The sequence below is a fragment of the Colobus angolensis genome, unplaced genomic scaffold, assembly GCF_000951035.1.
Source record: "Colobus angolensis palliatus isolate OR3802 unplaced genomic scaffold, Cang.pa_1.0 Scaffold57, whole genome shotgun sequence".
NCBI classification, from domain to species: domain Eukaryota; kingdom Metazoa; phylum Chordata; class Mammalia; order Primates; family Cercopithecidae; genus Colobus; species Colobus angolensis.
In genome coordinates, this window is record NW_012119265.1 from 1,009,793 (window position 1) to 1,029,090 (window position 19,298).

At 41.0% G+C, this 19,298-nt stretch overlaps 1 protein-coding gene across 1 annotated transcript in view; it reads right to left on the bottom strand.

Moving 5' to 3' along the window:
• ERO1L (ERO1-like (S. cerevisiae)) overlaps positions 1-19,297 on the bottom strand; it is a 55,668-nt gene extending 36,371 nt beyond the window's left edge. The window contains exons 1-4 of the mRNA XM_011961804.1: positions 19,103-19,297; positions 6,518-6,637; positions 5,051-5,134; positions 332-370 (exon numbers count right to left, since the gene is read on the bottom strand). Of these exons, the coding sequence (XP_011817194.1) occupies positions 332-370; positions 5,051-5,134; positions 6,518-6,637; positions 19,103-19,216 (357 nt within the window). The 5' untranslated portion in view covers positions 19,217-19,297. The remainder of the gene's footprint in view (positions 1-331; positions 371-5,050; positions 5,135-6,517; positions 6,638-19,102) is intronic.
• Position 19,298: the final 1 nt, after the last annotated feature.

Below are 19,298 nucleotides of genomic sequence, written 5' to 3' on the forward strand. Positions count from 1 at the left end.
GCCAGGTGCGGTGGCGGGTGCCTGTAGTCCCAGCTACTCGGGAGGCTGGGGCAGGAGAATGGCGTGAACCTGGGAGGTAGAGCCTGCAGTGAGCTGAGATCACGCCACTGCACTCCAGCCTGGGTAACAGAGCGAGACTCCGTCTCAAAATAAATAAATAAATAAAATAAAAGGTTAACAAAAACAAACAAAAAGAATGAGAGCTATTCAGTATAAATACTTCTCAAGGGGTTTCACCGTTGGAAGCAGATAAATGGGATAGTATGTACAAGGCAGGTTTTCCAAGTTTTTCATTAAGATACTGGACACATCAACAGGTATACATACATACCTTGTAGCTCGCAGATTTAATTCCATCAGGAACCTCATCCTGAAAAAGAAAAAATGTTTTTAGATGGCATTTATTCCATCTTTTTAAAACATATCTTAAATTTCTATGATTTATGAGAAAAATCCATAAAACAAATTATCGAAGTTGGATTTTTTAACAGAATAGGTAGTATTTATATGATTTCTTAAAAGTAAATAAAAATTCAAGAACAAATTATTCTATGGATTGCTGAGCATACATTATGTATATTACAGCAAGGAAATGTAAAAATAGTCATTTAGCCATTATTCCTTTTGATGTTCAAATTGTCCCATATTTGGCCACTAGGAGATCCACTGAGTGCTAACTTGATATTCACACCTATGTTCTTTTGATATTACTCCAGTGGTCCTTAGTAGAATTTTTTTTGTTTTGTTTTCTGTGATGGCCAGATATTCTGGGTTCTTGGAACCCAGAGGTTTGGGTCACAGAGACAGATCCCTCATGAACAGCATGGTGCCATCTATGAGGTAATGAATTAATCTATTAGCTCTATTTTCTAGAAGTAATAAGTTCTACTATCTAGAACTAATCTATTAGTTCACTCGATACCTGGCACCTCCCTGCTCTCTCTTGCTCTCTCTTGCCATGGGATATGACAGCTCCCTTTTTGCCTTCTGCCATGATTGTAAGCTTTAGGCCTCACCAGAAGCCAAGCAGATGCTGGCACCATGCTTCTTCCCACTGCAGAACTGGGAGCCAAATTAACCTCTTTTCTTTATAAGTTACCCAGTCTCAGGTGTTCCCTCATAGCAATGCAAAATGGACTAACACATCTATGTTACTTTACCAGACTCTCCCCCATCTCATCTTCTATTCCACACTCCCCCCAATACTGCCAGTTAGCATTCTAACTCTGATCTAATCGTGGCACTTCTCTGCTAAGCTAACATTATCTGTATTTACAAACTAAGAATATTTTTAGATGGATAAATATCTTCCAATGATTTTTTTTTTTTTTGAGATAGGGTCTCACTCTGTTGCCCAGGCTGGAGTGCAGTGGCAGATCTCGGCTCACTGCAACCTCTGCCTCCCGGGTTCAAACGATTATTGTGCTACTCAGCCTCCCGAGTAGCACTCTGCTATGTCCAGCTAATCTTTGTATTTTTAGTAGAGACAGGGTTTCACCATGTTGGCCAAGCTGACCTCAAACTCCTGACCTCAAGTGATCTGCCTGTCTTGGCCTCCCAAAGTGTTGGGATTATAGGCATAAGCCACCATGCCTGGCCTTCCAATGATCTTTTAAAGAAAAAAGCTTTTCTCCATCATAACATCAGTTCAAGAAAAAAACACGTATTGCTGCCAGGTACAGTGGCAGTAATCCCAGCACTTTGGGATGCCAAGGCGGGCATATCATCCGAGTTCAGGAGCTACAGACCACACTGGGCAACAGAGTGAAACCTTGTCTCTACCAAAAGTACAAAAACTTAGCTGGGCATGGTGATGTGTGCCTGTAGTCCACCTGTAGTCCCAGGTATTCGGGAGGCTGAGGTGAAAGGATTGCTTAGGCCCAGCAGGCAGAGGGTACAGTGAGCTGAGATCATGCCACTGCACTCCAGCCTGGGCAACAGAGCGAGACCCTGTCTCAAAAACAAGCAAAAAATACAAACAAACAAAAAAAAGTATTGGCATGAAAGGCATTCTGCCTTTCAGTTCTTCCCAGCTCTGCAGAAGCTTAAAATAACCAGATCCTGACTCAATTTTTCAGTGCAAATTGATAACTTTAACCTGATTCTTTTATAGCACTTCTATACATTCAAATCAAATAATAAATATATATTTAACATTTCTCAAATGCTAAAATTGGTTGTCTTCTCTAGGATTTACAATGAAATACATCTCATTCATCAGTCTGTCAACTGATGGAATCAATAAGCTATTATTCTATGCTACAATATTTTCAGCATTTCTGCTCCCTCCAATCTTCTTTTCCAAATGGCATCCCCTAGCTCTACACCTCATCAATAATAATCAGAAATAATTGCTATCTCAAGATGAGATTTGACTTTGCAATAACTGTAAAATATTTATATTTTCTAATATTAATAAAAAGCTCATTTAATGAACAGGTATAATTAAATGTCTTTATTAAGCATCTACCATATTTCAGCATTTTTACTAATTCATATAACTAGGATACTGGTAAATTTCCCCAACTAATTTTTTCTATTACTAAATTACAAACGTAAAACTTAGAATACAAAATGTTTACATTGTTAATATCACTTTAATAATATGCTCATGCTTTAATAGTAACAAAGTGTTTCATAAATTAATCCTTTAATTTTCAATAAGTTGTGCATATATGAGGATTAATGTAACAAAAAACATGCTTCTCATTCTCATGGTAAAATGCCCATAAATAGTATTTGACATTGGCCTTAATTCCACATGCTAGGTAAGTCTGGATAGCAATATTTACATATGTAAAATTAAACCACCCGAAACCACAATAACACTTCACATCTATTAGGATAACCATTATCCAAAAGAACAGAAAGTAAAAGTATTGTCAATAATGTGAAGAAACTAGAACTCTTGTGCATTGCTGGTAGGAATGTAAAACGGTACAGCCACTGTTGAAGACAGCATGGCAGATCCTCAGAAAAAACAAACGGAACTAACACATGATCCAGCAATTCCACTTGGAAGTATATACCCCCAAAAACTAAAGTAGGGATTCAAATAAATATTTGTGCATAGCAGCATTATTCACAATAGCAAAAAGGTAGAAATAACCCAAAAGTCCATCAACAGGTGAATGTATAAACAAAACATAGTATAGGTATACAGTGTAATATTATTCAGCCTTAAAAAAGAATCAAAGCTGGGCATGGTGGCTCACACCTGTAATTCCAGCATTTTGGGAGGCCGAGGCGGGCAGATCACCTGAGGTCACCAGTTCGAGACCAGCCTAACCAACATGGAGATATCCCGTCTCTACTAAAAATACAAAATTAGCTGGGCATGGTGGCGCATGCCTATAATCCCAGCTACTCGGGAGGCTACGGCAGGAGAATCGCTTGAACCTGGGAGGTGGAGGTTGCGGTGAGCTGAGATCGCACCACTGCACTCCAGCCTGGGCAACAAGAGCAAAAAAAAAAAAAGGAATCCAATTCTGATACATACTACAAACATGTATCAGGCTAGAAACACTATGCTAAGTGAAATAAACCATGCAAAAAAGGACAAATATTGTATGATTCCCCTAATGCGAAGTACCAGAATAGTCAAATTTGGAAAGAAAAACCCAAATGGTGGTTGCCAGGGACTGGGAGGAGGGAGAAATTAAGACTTATTAATAGGAACAGTTTACAGTTTCAGTTTGGGAAGATGAAAAGTTCTACACATAGATGGTAGCAATGGTTACATAACAATGTGAACATACTTAATGCCACTGAACTGTACATATAAAAACTGCTAAAATGGTCAACTTTCGAGACCAACATGGCCAACATGGTGAAACCCTGTCTCTACTAAAAATACAAAACATTAGCTGGAGGTGGTGGTGCACACCTGTAATCCCAGTTACTTGGGAGGCTAGGGCAGGAGAATTGCTTGAACCCAGGAGGCGGAGGTTGCAGTGACCTGAGATTGTGCCATTGCACTCCAGCCTGGGCGACTGGGTGAGACACCGTCTCAAAAAAGAAAATGTCAACTTTATTTTAAAAGTAAAATAAAGGCCGGGTGCGGTGGCTCAAGCCTGTAATCCCAGCACTTTGGGAGGCCGAGACGGGCGGATCACGAGGTCAGGAGATCGAGACCATCCTGGCTAACATGGTGAAACCCCGTCTCTACTAAAAAATACAAAAAACTAGCCGGGCGATGTGGTGGGCGCCTGTAGTCCCAGCTACTCGGGAGGCTGAGGCAGGAGAATGGTGTAAACCTGGGAGGTGGAGCTTGCAGTGAGCTGAGATCCGGCCACTGCACTCCAGCCTGGGCGGCAGAGCGAGACTCCGTCTCAAAAAAAAAAAAAAAAAAAAAAAAAAGTAAAATAAAAAGATGTACCTTTAAAGGGAATAAATTGTCATTCAAAAATATTTTTAAAACTCTATTTTCACAGTAGGCTACTTCAAATGTTAAAGCTCTGAAAATTCCTAAGTAAAACCAGGTGTTTTGTCCACTCACACCCCAGGAAATCCAAGGCAAAAATACACCCGAAAAAAGGGGGGATGGAATTTTGTTTATACTTCGATTAATTTCATTTTATTATGCTATATACATAACTTGGTTCAGAAAAGATGTAAAAGGAAAAACAAATATCAAGCCAAAAGAACTACTATCAATCTCCCTAATAAGTCAAAGGACTGTATTAACCACAAAATGTTAATTATATTATTATGAAGGCAGTGTAATTCAAAATAGGTTTTTTAAGTTTGGGTTTTTAACGTATAAATATTGAATGTTATATTTAAACTAAGGACTGCACAATTATTTTAGTTATATTGGCCCCCTTTAAAAAGTTGTAATGGGCCGCGTACAGTGGCTCACACCTGTAATCCCAGCATTCTGGGAGGCTAAGGCAGATGGATTGTTTGAGCCCAGAAGTTCAAGACCAACCTGGGCAACCTCATCTCTATTTTTTCAAAAAAATTTTAAAATAAATAAATAAAACAAAACAAAAAGTTGTAATGGATGAAAAAACATGTAACAGTTTTTAAATGTATACATGGTTCTTACAGATTGACATGGTTTGACAGCACAGTCCCTTCTTCCACACTGGCTGATATCATTCCAGAAAGGACATGGTCTCTTCAGGTTTACCTGTAAAATAGTAATAGGAAAAAAAATTCTAAAAATCAGAATCTCAAAATTATAATTGATGGTTACAAATTATGGTGCTATAACTTGGTCGTGTTATCAATTGCAAACATATTATTTCTTCCACCTTCTGTTGCCAGTTTCCAACAACTGCATAAATGTGAAGCTGGTATAAGTAAATTGGTAGACTTGGTTAGAAAGACACAGACTGGGCCGGGTGCAGTGGCTCATGGCTGTAATCCCAGCACTTTGGGAGGCCAAGGCGGGCGGATCACCTAAGGTCAGGAGGTCGAGACTAGCCTGGCCAACGAGGAAAAACCCCATCTCTACTAAAAATACAAAAATTAGTCGGGCATGGTAGCAGGTGCCTGTAATCCCAGCTACCCGGGAGGCTGAGGCAGGAGAATCGCTTTAAACCAGGAGGCAAAGGGTGCGGTGAGCCGAGGTCGCACCACCACACTCCAGCCTAGACAACAAGAGCGAGACTTCGTCTCAAAAAAAAAAAGGACACAGATTGGGTTGGGCATGATGGCTGACGCCTGTAATCCCAGCATGTTGGGAGGCCAAGGCAGATGGATCACCTGAGGTCAGGAGTTCAAGACCAGCCTGGCCAACATGGCAAAACTCCATCTCCACTAAAAATATAAAAATTAGCCGGGTGTGGTGGCAGGTGCCTGTAATCCCAGTTACTCAGGAGGCTGAGGTAGAATTGCCTGAACCCGAGAGGTAGAAGTTGGCAGTGAGCAGAGATCACGCCACTGCACTCGAGCCTGGGCGACAAAGCAAGACTCGGTCTCAAAAAAAAAAAAAAAAAAGACACTGACCGCCATTAAATAGACCCTGAACAGAGGGCAACTAGGAGCCAAAGTAGTTTGACTCACCTTCTTTTCAAACAAGAAAGAGTTAACAGATAGAGAATAGACAATTGTAAACTCTGACTACAACTAAATACTCCATTGGTCAGGTTTTCTAAACTCTTCTAGTAGATATCTCAAGATAAAATCGCACAAGTCATTTGTTAAAATAATATAGGTCAGGATAAAGTCATGATTCTACAAAAAATACTTAATTATTTTAATTAATTGAAACCAATCTGATGTTTTAGAAAATTATAATCTCACCATTTTGATAACAATATATAATAATTTCTGTCCTAACTTCAATTTAACCAACTAGGTTCTAACTCTATAGTGTAAAATTCAGTTACTAAAATTATCCAATGGATGGTTTCAGAATCACATGGTTCACTCTTATGAACTGAATTTTCTTAACAAAGCTTATATCAATTTTAAATAACAACTACAACGTTGAAGCTCAGTAATTCTTAAGAAAATGTAATTATTCATTTAAAGTATTCATGTATAAAAAAATTAAAATTAAAAATACCTTGTAATATCTAAAGTAGTCACTTTCGAGAAGTTTTTGTAGTCTTGGGAAAAGCCTGTAGTTATTAAATCTATCAATAGTTTCAACGTCACAGGTACAATCATCCAAGTAACCACTAACCTGTTACAAAGAAAATGAAATATTAAATTGAAATGTCCTGAATGCAACAGGGTTGTTTTTCCTCACACGGTTGTTAGGAAACAGCCCCCTACTCAACCAATCCTTATCCTCCCTCCTCCCACATAGTTTCTTGAGATGGGGTATGACAATAATCTGGTAATACTGCTGCTCTTGCTATATACCGAGGAATGGATTGGATACTTCTGTAAGGTGTGTAGAGCTCATCTCACACACACACACACACACACACACACACACACAGAGTTGGACCCCTGGCAACCATTTATTTTGTAACTCTGCCCTCCAGGCCATAGTTGACCTGACCAAGGGTAGGCATCTAACTCAAACCAGGTCATGGTCCCCCTCCAGGATCCTAGAATTGAGAATAACAGGGAAAGATGTCTCCCTGTGGCAAGACCAGTAAACAAATACTCCATCATGTGAACTGAGGAGGACATGAGCCAGATGGCAGAGAGCAGAAAAGTTTTAAAAGATACACAAAGCTTGATTGTGCTTGGAATTCTTGGGGGAAAAAAAAGATACACAAAGAAGCAGAAGTAGGAGATAGAGAGTACATGCTACTTGGATATCTGAGGGATTTCCAGCTCCCACTTCCACTGTCTTTTCTGAGGCACAGCTGCATTCCCATCCTTAGCTTTCAGTAAGGATCTAACAACCCTCGAATAATAGGCTGTAACAATTTCTTAAAGGTTTGGAATGGTGCTTAGAAACTACTTATCATTAGTAACAATGAAACAGCAAACTGACTTCAAAGTCAGTCTGCTCTTCAAATTTTTAAAGCTAATGTCTCAATGATATGTACTAAATCAAGCTATTAAATGCACATATCCTAGGATACAATGGTAATGATAATAAATATTATCAGTTATGAAACTAGAATTCTTTTTTTCTTTTTTTCACCAGTGTTACTTGCCAAATTAAACTAAAATTCTTAGGTGTTTATTTGAGCTAGAAAAACATCTAACAGAATTAAAGATTGCTTTAAGAAACAAATATGATTCCAAAAACAAAAACAAACCTAGAAAAAAAAATGTTAAATATAGCATGCTCCAGAAAAGAGATATTTATCATACTCTGGTCTAGATATTTGTATTTTAATCTACTTTGGATTATATTTTAGGAGGATCTATTGCCTAGAAATCTACTGACAAGGAAGCAAATCAATAATACTCTATTGAAATACTGAATTAAGATTCAGTATTTTAGAATACTGTAAAATCCTAAACTTTAATTTGAGAATATCACAAAGGAGTAACGGAAATTTTTCACCTAAAAGAAATAAGAATACTTTGGATGACAACAGCAACATTCAAGAGGAACTTTTTACTGCTTTTCCTATTCTTACTTGTTTTGGACTAATTCAGTTTCTAGAAATCTGATCTACATATTTTGTCATGTAATAACTATTTTCATTTCATATGCAAATTTGTCCTTGTTTCCTACTAAAAATTCTCTGAATACACAAGAATCTCAGAGTCCTAATTTTGGATACCAACAACACAAAGTACTTTTAACCTAAATGATTTGATTTTTCAAACTTTCTTTTGAACTTTAAGAGTAGAACTTCTAGGGACAAAAAATAGCTGTTTCTCCTCTTTGATACTAATTATTATACAAAGAATGACAGACACAGAGACTGCAAAGGCCAAAGGGACATATGCAAAGTAGAGACATTAAGTTACAAAAACAAACACATGAAAAACTTGAGAGCAAGTTTCAAGGCATCCATTCTTCCCCCAGAGGAGTTCATTTTTAAGGTAAAAAAAAAATCTTCAAGACTCAGCTCAGTATCACCTTTTTCAGCAAGCTGTCCTGCCAGTACTCCTCACCACCCACTGGGTTAAATGCCTCTTCCAGCTGCTCCCAGGTCACTCTATACACTATTATCTAAGTATTACTGTACCTCACAGTAGTGAATTATCTATTTTGCTCCTGCCCACTCGAGTATAAAATCCTTGAGTGAAAAATCATATACTTCCAGAAAGCACACAGTAGATGCTCAATAATTATTTGTGGCCTGTAATCCAGCACTCTGGGAGGCTGAGGCGGGAGGATCACTTGAAGTCAGGAGTTGGAGACCAGCGTGACCAACATGGCGAAGCGCCATCTCTACCAGAAATATAAAAATTAGCCAGGCATGGTGGCCCATGCCTGTAGTCCCAGCTACTTGTGCGCCTGAGGCAGGAGAATCACTTGAACCCAAAACGCAGAGGTTGCAGTGAGCCAAGATCGCACCACTGCACTCCACTGCACTCCAGCCTTGGCAACAAAGTGAGATCCTGTCACAAATAAATTATTATTATTATTTGTGGAAGAGGTGGGTGAATGAATGAATGTTATCCATTGGCATTCATCACTGGGGACCAGCACCATACTGTCTCATTAAATATATCTAGCACCATGTCACCTATGGTATGCTCAGTGCCCTAGAGTACACAAGCACAGGGGCAGAAACACACATAGCAAGTAAAGCAAGCAGCAAAGGTAAACACCTTTTGTGTCCATCATTCTTTCTATCTCTATCCTAATTACAAAGGAAGCTCTAAGAAGCCCCAAACCAGAAAGAAATGCAAAAATCCTCCAGAGCAGAGGTGGCATATAGCCAAGAGACCTCAAAGGGAAAGGAGGCAGGATAAATGGTAGATTTTAACATGTTCTTGGCCAGGCGCAGTGGCTCACGCCCGTAATCCCTGCTTTGGGAGGCCGAGGTGGGCAGATCATGAGGTCAAGAGATCGAGACCATCCTGGCCAACACAGTGAAACCCCATCTCTACTAAAAAAAAATACAAAAAATTAGCCGGGCGTGGTGGTGGGCGCCTGTAGTTCCAGCTACACGGGAGGCTGAGGCAGGAGAATGGCGTGAACCCGGGAGGCAGAGCTTGCAGTGAGCCGAGATCGCGCCACTCTCCAGCCTGGGCGACAGAGTGAGACTCTGCCTCAAAAAAAAAAAAAAAATTAGCTGGCCATGGTGGCGCATGCCTGTAGTCCCAGCTACTCGGAAGGCTGAGGCCAGAGAACCGCTTGAACCTGGGAGGCAGAGGTTGCAGAGAGCCAAGATCACACCACTGCAATCCAGCCTGGGCAACAGAGCTAGACTCGGTCTCAAAAAAAGAAAAAATGTTCTGCCCCTTCTGAAATATGGAGTACGAGGTATTCTTAACTACAACCACAGGTGGCAGGGCAGCTAAGGGAGTATAAGGGTGGCAGGAGTTTCAACGGATGAAGACAGTTCAGTAAAGACAAGACAGGAAGATTCTCGGAAATCCATGCCATCTGACAGCTCAGATAAGCCTGCCAACCTGATCCCTGGGAGAGAGTCTGGCAAAGATGGTGGCAGGATCAGTTCTAGAAACCAGAGAACAAAGCATGTTACTAGAATAGAATCTCAGTCAGGCAGTGGCTCACGCCTGTAATCAGCACTTTGGGAGGCTGAGGTTGGTAGGTCTCTTGAGCCCGGGAATTCCAGACCAGCCTGAGCAACACGGTAAAACCCTGTCTCGGCCAGGTGCGGTGGCTCACGCTTGTAATCCCAGCACTTTGGGAGGCCGAGGCAGGTGGATCATGAGGTCAGGAGATTGAGACCATCATAGCTAACACAGTGAAACCCTGTCTCTACTAAAAATACAAAAAATTAGCTGGGCGTGGTGGCGGGCTCCTGTGGTCCCAGCTACTAGGGAGGCTGAGGCAGGAGAACAACGTGAACCCGGGAGGCGGAGCTTGCAGTGAGCTGAGATCGAGCCACCAGAGGGGTGACAGAGCAAGACTCCGTCTCAAAAAAAAAAAACAAAAAACCCTGTCTCAACCAAAACTACAAAAAAAATAATAATAATAATTAGCCAGGCATGGTGGCATACACCTGCAGTCCCAGCTGCTTAGGAGGCTGAGGTGGGAGGATGGCTTGAGCCTGGGAAGTCGAAGCTGTGGTTGAACTGAGATTGCGCCACTGCACTCCAACCTGGGCAATGGGAGTAAGACCCTGTCTCAAAAAAAAAAAGATAAAGATTAGAGCTTCAGGAAAGGGCTAAAGTAAAATACAGTTAATAGACACAGAACAGGATCCTGGAAACAAAGCAAAATCCTATTACCTCAACTAAGACCAAAGACAGGTGCCAACCTGGAACAGGGAGGACTGGATGTTGTTTCAGGAAGTGCTAAGGCTGCCTAAATAACTACAAAATGGAACAAAGGTAAGATAGAAAATAACTACTACACTATATCCCAAGGTGAAACAGAACTCTGACCTACCATAGCAATCTAAACTTTTTTTTAAAGCTAATGTGTTTTAAAGGTTAGTATCCTAACGTTTGAGGTTCACTGCTCTAAGCTTCAAGTAATGACAGCTTTTGGTAGAGGGCCAATCTAATAAGCAGAGATAAGAAGGCCCCAGTTGAGGGATGGTAAATAGGAGGACCGAGGTAGGCCTGACACGTTAACATGGACCACTTCAAAATTCTAGCCTTTTAGTCAGGCATGGTGGCTCACACCTGTAATTCCAGCACTTTGCAAGGCAAAGGCCAGAGGGTTGCTTGAGTCTAGGAGTTTGAGACCAGCCTGGGCAACACAGTAAGGCCTTATCTCTACAAAAAAATAAAATAACTAGCCAGGCATTGTAGTGCACATCTGTAGTCCCAGCCACTTAGGAGGCTAAGGTGGGAGAATTGCTTGAGCCAGAATCATGCCAATGTACTCCAGCCTGAATGACAGAGCAAGACCTTGCCTTAAAAAAAAAAAAAAAAAAAAGTCCTAGTCTTTTTAAGAGTTACAGAGCCTTGGAAGGCTTTATATTACAACCTCCCAAGCAAAACAGAAAATGCCTCCATTCATATCCCTCAAGGAACAGGCAGTGTGTAACAATAGTTAGTATGTACATTCTAACATCAGACCTCCTTAGGTTTGAATCCCATCTCTTCCAGTCATTAGTTTTCCACTTATTTAACCTCCCTAGGCCTTGGTTTCTCATATTAATAGAAAATAGTGGCCGGGCACAGTGGCTCACGCCTATAATCCCAGCACTTTGGGAGGCCGAGGCAGGCGGATTACCTGAGGTCGGGAGTTCCAAGCCAGCCTGACTAACACGGAGAAACCCTGTCTCTACTAAAAATACAAAAATTAACAGGGTGTGGTGGCGTGTGCCTGTAATCCCAGCTACTCGGGAGGCTGAGGCAGGAGAATCACTTGAACCCAGGAGGCGGAGGTTGTGGTAAGCCAAGATTGCGCCATTGCACTCCAGCCTAAAAAAAAAAAAAAGAAAAGAAAACAAGTTTTCATCTCAAAGATGTGATACCAAGGTAAATAGTACAAAGTAAACTGTTATTACCCTACTTCTGCTTAAATGCTTCCAATGAAAGGGAAGCATGTATTACTTCCCAAAGTATCACATGGCATTTTCATCATGAATAAGAAAAATACAGCCAAATTTGCAGCTAAAATTTCCCAAAAATTTGACATCTGTAGCCCCAATGGAACAAAGAACTAGATAACCAACAGTTAGCTATGGAAGGAGCCTCAATTACTTTGTCTGTTGACTCTGTCTGATTTGACCAAATGCAAAAGGCAGGATAAAGGAAAATTGCCACATACTGCTTGTTCACTATTCTCGTGTTAGAGGTATCCTTTAATTTGCAATGAAAGACAAAACAACACTTTCTAAAGTTTTCTTGTGTATCAATATATTCTAGTCTTATCATATATTATTTTATTTTTTCACTCAAAGCACTATAAGAATATATTCCTCATATACCTTTTTTTTGAGACGGAGTTTTGCTCTTGTCGCCCAGGCTACAGTGCAATGGTGCGATCTCAGCTCACTACAACCTCTGCCTCCCAGGTTCAAGAGACTCTCCTGACTCAGGCGCCCACGACCATGCCCGGCTAATTTTGTATTTTAGCAGACACAGGGTTTCACCATGTTGGTCAGGCTGGTCTCAAACTCCTAACCTCAGGTGATCCACACGCATAGGCCTCCCAAAGTGCTGCAATTACAGGCGTGAGCCACTGCGCCCAGCCCTCATATACATTTTTTATGAAATACCTTTTAAACGTGCTCAAAGTGTGAATTAGGAAAGAGAAAGAAATAAAAGGTATCCAAATAAAAAATAAGTAAAATTGTCTCTTTTTGCAGATGACATGATCTTATATATAGAAAATCCTAAAGACTCCACCAGAAAACCATTAGAACTAATAAATTCAGTAAAATTGCAAGAAACAAAATCAACATACAAAAATCAATTGTGTTTCTATACACTAACAATGAACTATCCAAAAAAATTAAGAAAACAATTCTATTTACAATAGAATGAAAAAGAATAAAATACTAAGGAATAAATTTAACAAGGAGAGGAACGATCAGTATGCTGAAAACTATAAAGCAGTGATAAAAAAAAACTGAAGATTACACAAATAAATGGAAACATATCCCATGTTCATAAATTGAGAGAATTAATACTGTTAAAATGTCCATACCACCCAAAGTGTTCTACAGATTCAATGCAATTTCTATCAAAACTCCAATGGCATTTTTCACAAAAATAGAAAAAAAAAATTGTAAAATTTAGATGGAACTACAAAAGATCCCAAGTAGCTACAGCAATTTTGCAAGAAGAACAAACCTGGAAGCAGCGTACTTCGTAATTTCAAATTATATTACAAAGCTACAGTCATCACAACAGTGTTGTATCAGCATAGAAACACATACATAGACCAATGGAAAACAATAGAAAGCCCAGAAATAAACCCACACATATGTGGCCAACTAATCTTTGACCAAGACCATACAATGGGAAAGGACAGTCTCGTCAATAAATGGTGGTGGGAAAACTGGATATCCATGTACAAAAAAATGAAATTGGATCTTTATCTTACAATATACACAAAAATCAACTCAAAGCTGATTAAAGACTTCAATGTTAGACCTGAAACACCAAGACTCCTAGAAAAAAACACAGGAGAAAAGCTCCATGACATTAGTCTTGGCAATGATTTTTTATGTGACACCAAAAAGACCAGCAACAAAAGCAAAAATAAGTAAGTGGGACTACATGCAACTAAAATGTTTCTATGCAACAAAGAAACAAGCAACAAAATGAAAAGGCAACCTACAGAATGGGAGAAAATATTTGCAGACCATCTGTCTGACAAGATGTTAATATCCAAAATATAAAAGGAACTCACACAACTCAACAACAAAAAAACTAATAACCCATTAAAAAAAATGGGCAAGGGCCAGGCACGGTAGCTCATGCCTATAATCCCAGCACTTTGGGAGGCCAAGGAGGGCAGATCACCTGGGGTCAGGAGTTCAAAACCAGCCTGGCCAACAGGGCAAGGTGGCGGGTGGCTGTACTCCCAGCTACTTGGGAGGCTGGGGCAGGAGAATCACTTGAACCCAGGAGGCAGAGGTTGCAGTGAGCCAAGATCATGCCACTGCACCCCAGCCTGGGTGACAAAGCGAGACTCTGCCTCAAAAAAAAAAGGATAAGGACCTTATATATCAAACATTATGTGGTACATCTTAAATATATGCAATTTTTGTTTTCCTCACACGCAGTTTTGCTCTTGTCATCCAGACTGGAGAGTAATGACACGATCTCACCTCACCGCAACCTCTGCCTCTCAGATTCAAGCAATTCTGCTGCCTCAGCCTCATGAGTAGCTGGGATTAGAGGCATGTGCCACCACTCCTGGCTAATTTTGTATTTTTAGTAGAGACGGGGTTTCTTCATGTTGGTCAGGCTGGTCTTGAACCCCCAACCTCAGGTGATCTGTCCACCTCAGCCTCCCAAAGTGCTGGAATTATAGGCGTGAGCCACCACACCCAGTCAATATATGCAATTTTTATGTGTCAATTATACCTCAATAAACGTGGAGAGAAATACATAAATAAATTGATGTGCTCAAAGTGTACTTTATTTGGCAAAGAACTTCAGTTGTATTTAATTATTGTGTTTTATGACCATAAAAAAATAACACGAAAAGTACTCATCTGTTGACACAAGTACACTGGGACAAGTCTGTCAATGGAAAGAGGGAAATACCAAAGATTCCACACCAGGTAGTAGGCACCATTCTAAGGACCTAGAACGCTACAGGTCATTTTGGTTTTAAAGACTTAGTCTTGCTGAAACTTTAAATTGTCGTCAAATGACTGGCAACCATCAGGAAAATATTTCTTCCACACAGTTTATTCAGAAAAGCCTGGAATGCAGCACACAATGAGAGTCAGTGGACACCTCTCCAGTGTAACCTGTTTCAAAGATCCCTCTGACTAAGTTTTAATCCTGGGCTTATTTCCACCCACCACTCAACATATTAGCAAGTGTCTCTCCCATGGCTCAGCCACTGGGGCTAACAACTAAAACCATTGTTTCAATTGGCCTAACAAGACAATTGTCAGGTTAAATCTGCTAAATGCACACCAAGCTAAAAAATATCCATTTTTGGAGTATTTATTTTGAACTCTGAGCTACTCTCCCCTTTCATTAGCCTGACAGAGATTTACCGTGCTCAAATAAGCTATCTTGAGTGCTACTAGCACTAGCCATATTAAGATTGATAAAACATCGTGAGCAGGCCGGGCGCGGTGGCTCACGCCTGTAATTCCAGCACTTTGGGAGGCTAAGGCAAGTGGATCATGAGGTCAGGAGATCGAGACCATCCTGGCTGACATGGTGAAACCCCGTCTCTACTAAAAGTACAAAAAAATTAGCCGGGCGTGGTGGCTGGCGCCTGTAGTCCCAGCTACTCGGGAGGCTGAGGCAGGAGAATGGTGTGAACCCGGGAGGCAGAGCTTGCAGTGAGCCGAGATTGCGCCACTGCACTCCAGCCTGGGTGACAGAGCGAGACTCCGTCTCAAAAAAAAAAAAAAAAAAAAAAAAACATCGTGAGCAAATCAGAGTTTACAAACATCGTGAGCCACCGCGCCTGGCCTAGGTTGTATACACAATTCTTACATGAGGTTACATATACAGATTCACAAGTCTAAGGCAATGAATCACTCATTTTGAGCAACTAACACTTAAGCACTATTATCAAAGGAACTTACAACATACAGTGAAAATAATTTTAGCAGGATTTGATGTCAACTAACAGGTGTATGTAGCAACTGACCAAATCCAAAGACTTCGTTGGAGCTATCAACCAATCTGAAAGATCAGTTCCAGAAAACATGCAAATGGCTTGCTAAGCAGAATAATTTTTAAAATATACTCCTGCTGGCATAGTATTTGCATCTTATAATTTCCCTAGGACTGGTTGAGCATCAATTATTTACCAGGCTCACTTCTTGGAAGTGTCACACCTTTTTTTTTAATTCATTTTTTGATCTCCCAAAAATTGTTCACAGTAGGTTTCAACATATGCTTGATGAATTTAATCTGATTACTTGTAGAGCTCTACACATTTTAATTCAATGACTTTCTAAGGCCACAGCTCTGGTTCAAATCAGAGCTGACATTCTGTGAACTGAACCCTAAAATAAGCCAGGCACCATGCAACAGTGTGATGATGGATGGGGATGTGGTAACCCAAGGCAGATGTGGTAAGAGGGGCAGGCAACAGGAAGAAAAGATAAAACTATTACCAAAACAACCAACGGGATTGTGCAGCTCACTGGATATTGTAAACAGAACCAGAGAATATTTTAACTTGTATTTCCAAATATTAGGTGAAAATTTAGTTTTTAACTTGGTTTCTAGCAATATTTCCTAACTTGTTTTTTAAGTGCTTAGGATCTGTGCCTCCTACGAATCCCCAATGAACATTATTCACTAAACATAGCTCTTCAGGGCAGGGATAATGCCATAATTATTTCTGTGTCCCAAACACTCTGGTCAATGTGCAGAGTGGTTACGTTTGTTGAATGAATGATTAGTACCATTTATCTCCCCTTTTCTTTCTTCATTGTTTTTTCTTTTCCCTCTCATGCTGTTTCTCTGTGTATGTCTGTCTATATGCTTACCTCTTTCTCTGCATGTCTACTCATCAGTGCCACCTCTCCTTCCTTCTCCCCTCATCCTCATCCCTTCCATTACTGGCCCTATTGTTTCATTTATAGAACTGGAATCGATAGTCTCTGTTCTTAGTTAAGTAGATCTTTTTTTTTTTAATGTTTTTCACTTAGGCTCCCTCAAATCATGACATAAGTAGACCATTCTAAATTTCTAAATTTCTGTTAAAACTTTTTTTTAACAATATGATCCTCAGTTTACTTTATTATTATTATTTTGAGGCAGGCTCTCACTCTGTCACACAGGCTAGAGCACAGTGGTGCAATCATGGCTCACCGCAGCCTCAATCACCGTAGTCAGTGGGCTGGGAAAGGCAGACCCACCCTTAATCCGGGTAGGCACAATCTAGTCAGCTGCCAACATGGCTAGAATATAAGCAGGCAGAAAAATGTGAAAGAGAGACTGGCCTAGCCTCCCAGCCTACATCTTTCTCCTATGCTGGATGTTTCCTGCCCTCAAATATCAAACTCCAAGTTCTTCAGTTTTTGAACTCAGACTCGCTCTCCTTGCTCCCCGGCCTGTAGACAGCCTATTGTGGGACTTTGTGATTGTGTGAATTAATACTTAATAAACTCCCCTTTATCCCTTCATATATATATATATATATCACTGGTTCTATCCCTCTAGAGAACCCAGACTAATACAGACCAGGTCTCCAGGCTGGTCTCGAACTCCTGGGCTCAAGCCATCCTCCCACCTCAGCATCCCAAGTATCTGAGACCACAGGCGCACACCATCACACCCAGCTTTTTTCTTTTTTTAGTTTTTTTGTAGAGACATGGGTTTCACTATGTTGCCCATGCTGGTCTTGAACTCCTGGACTCAAGAGATCCTCCCACCTCGGCCTCCCAAAGTGCTGGGATTACAGGCTGGAGTGACCACACTCAGCCCAATTTACTATTTTTCAAGGTTGAGTCTGAAAAGAAACACAGATAGCCACCCTCATTCTAAAAGAAAAAGGGGCTTAACAGAAGTTTATGTTAGGGAAGTATTTAAATCTGAGGGTATTGTGAAAGAGGAAAAGTTTAATCACTAGTTAGACGAAAAAGAAAATAAACGTAAAGAATTTAAAGTTCTCCAATTTTAAGCAGAACTCCAAAAAGGTTACTAAGGGAAAACAAAAGTAAAAGTTGAAGAGTTCAACATGTACTTTTATTCCACTATCCAAATCTCCAGAATGTAGTTGAAAATGTTACATTGGACATCTTCTTTCCGTAAGGAATATTTTAAAGTCACTTATTTCTATCTTTTTTTTTTAATGTTTAATCTCAGTGTTGCATTGTATTTCTAATCACAAGAAAAATGACCCCTTTTCCTTTTAAGTACTTGATTGTGTGGTTGGCAATCATTGAAGGTAAAAGACTGTTCAATGTCTTAGTTGTAAAGTAGCAATTTTCTTTCAACTTCCAGTTGTTTCCTAGATAACACTAACCAACTCCCAAATCACTCAGCAAAACAACAAAATCCAAGAATGCAAAGCAGTGGAAGAGAAATCTTTCATAATATTTAAACGTATCTTTCCTTCTACAAGGCATCATGCCCCTAAACACATGTTATTTCCGGTAATAAATTACTAGCAAAATCCACTTAGGAATAATATGGATGCCTACCCCTTAGTTTTGTATAAAACGTAATTTTTATCAACAGAGTCAACCAAAAGGTGGCTTTGACAAGAGTAATCACATTGAAATACCAGATATTGAGGATAATGGAAACCTGTAAGTTTCTCTGAATTTTTTGCTCAAGGAACCACATCTCTTACAGAAGGAAATGATCATAATCCGCTTGTAATCAAACTTGTGCACTGAAGAATAAGGACCATCCTCCCAATTCATACCAGCTTAATGGGTGTCACGATAAGAGAATCTCATTACATTCGAGAAAAAGAGCACACAGGACCAGAAAACAGAGGGCAACTGCGGTCCCAAAGACATCAGTTAGTTGGGCTTAGACACAGAAAAACCACACGCAGCCATTCTTCCGCCTAGCATCGAGATCTGAGAGCAGCCCACAAACGTCTTAGCCAGAAAGGCTGGCGAAATGCACGCAGCACTGGCACTGGGTAAACAAGTTCCCGGTCAAGAGAGAAGTGAGAAAGATCTAGGTTCTGTGAAAATAGCAAATACTGGCAGTGCGTTGTACACTGTGCACACTCTCCCTGGGCGAGAAGACCAACAAAGATGCATAAACCCACTCAACCGCGTGCACCTAACCCCTCTCCTGGCCCGAAGCACCGGAGGGCGCGCCGACGTCCAGGCTGCCGTGGACGCCCGGTCCACGCCAAGCCAGATTCGGTCCCGGCCACCGGGCAGTAGCACAGGAGTCTCATTCCCGGCGGGAAGAGATGCAAGGACGCACCCCCAGCCGCTCACCTGCCAGGGCGTGCGGGACAGACCGCGGAGGGCGCCGGGTCCGCAGCACCAACGGGTACATCGCTCACCTGGCAGAAGCACCTCTGTGCCGCTGTCTCCGGGGGCTGCTGCTCTCCGTGGCCCGAGCTGAGCAGCCACACGGCGCCCAGGAGGCCAATCAGGAATCCCCAGCCGCGGTCCATTGCCGCTCCGGCAGCTCGTCGCTCCACGCCTGGGAGTCCAGTCCGCACGCTCGGTCGCTGGCCGTGCGCCCTCAGATGAAGC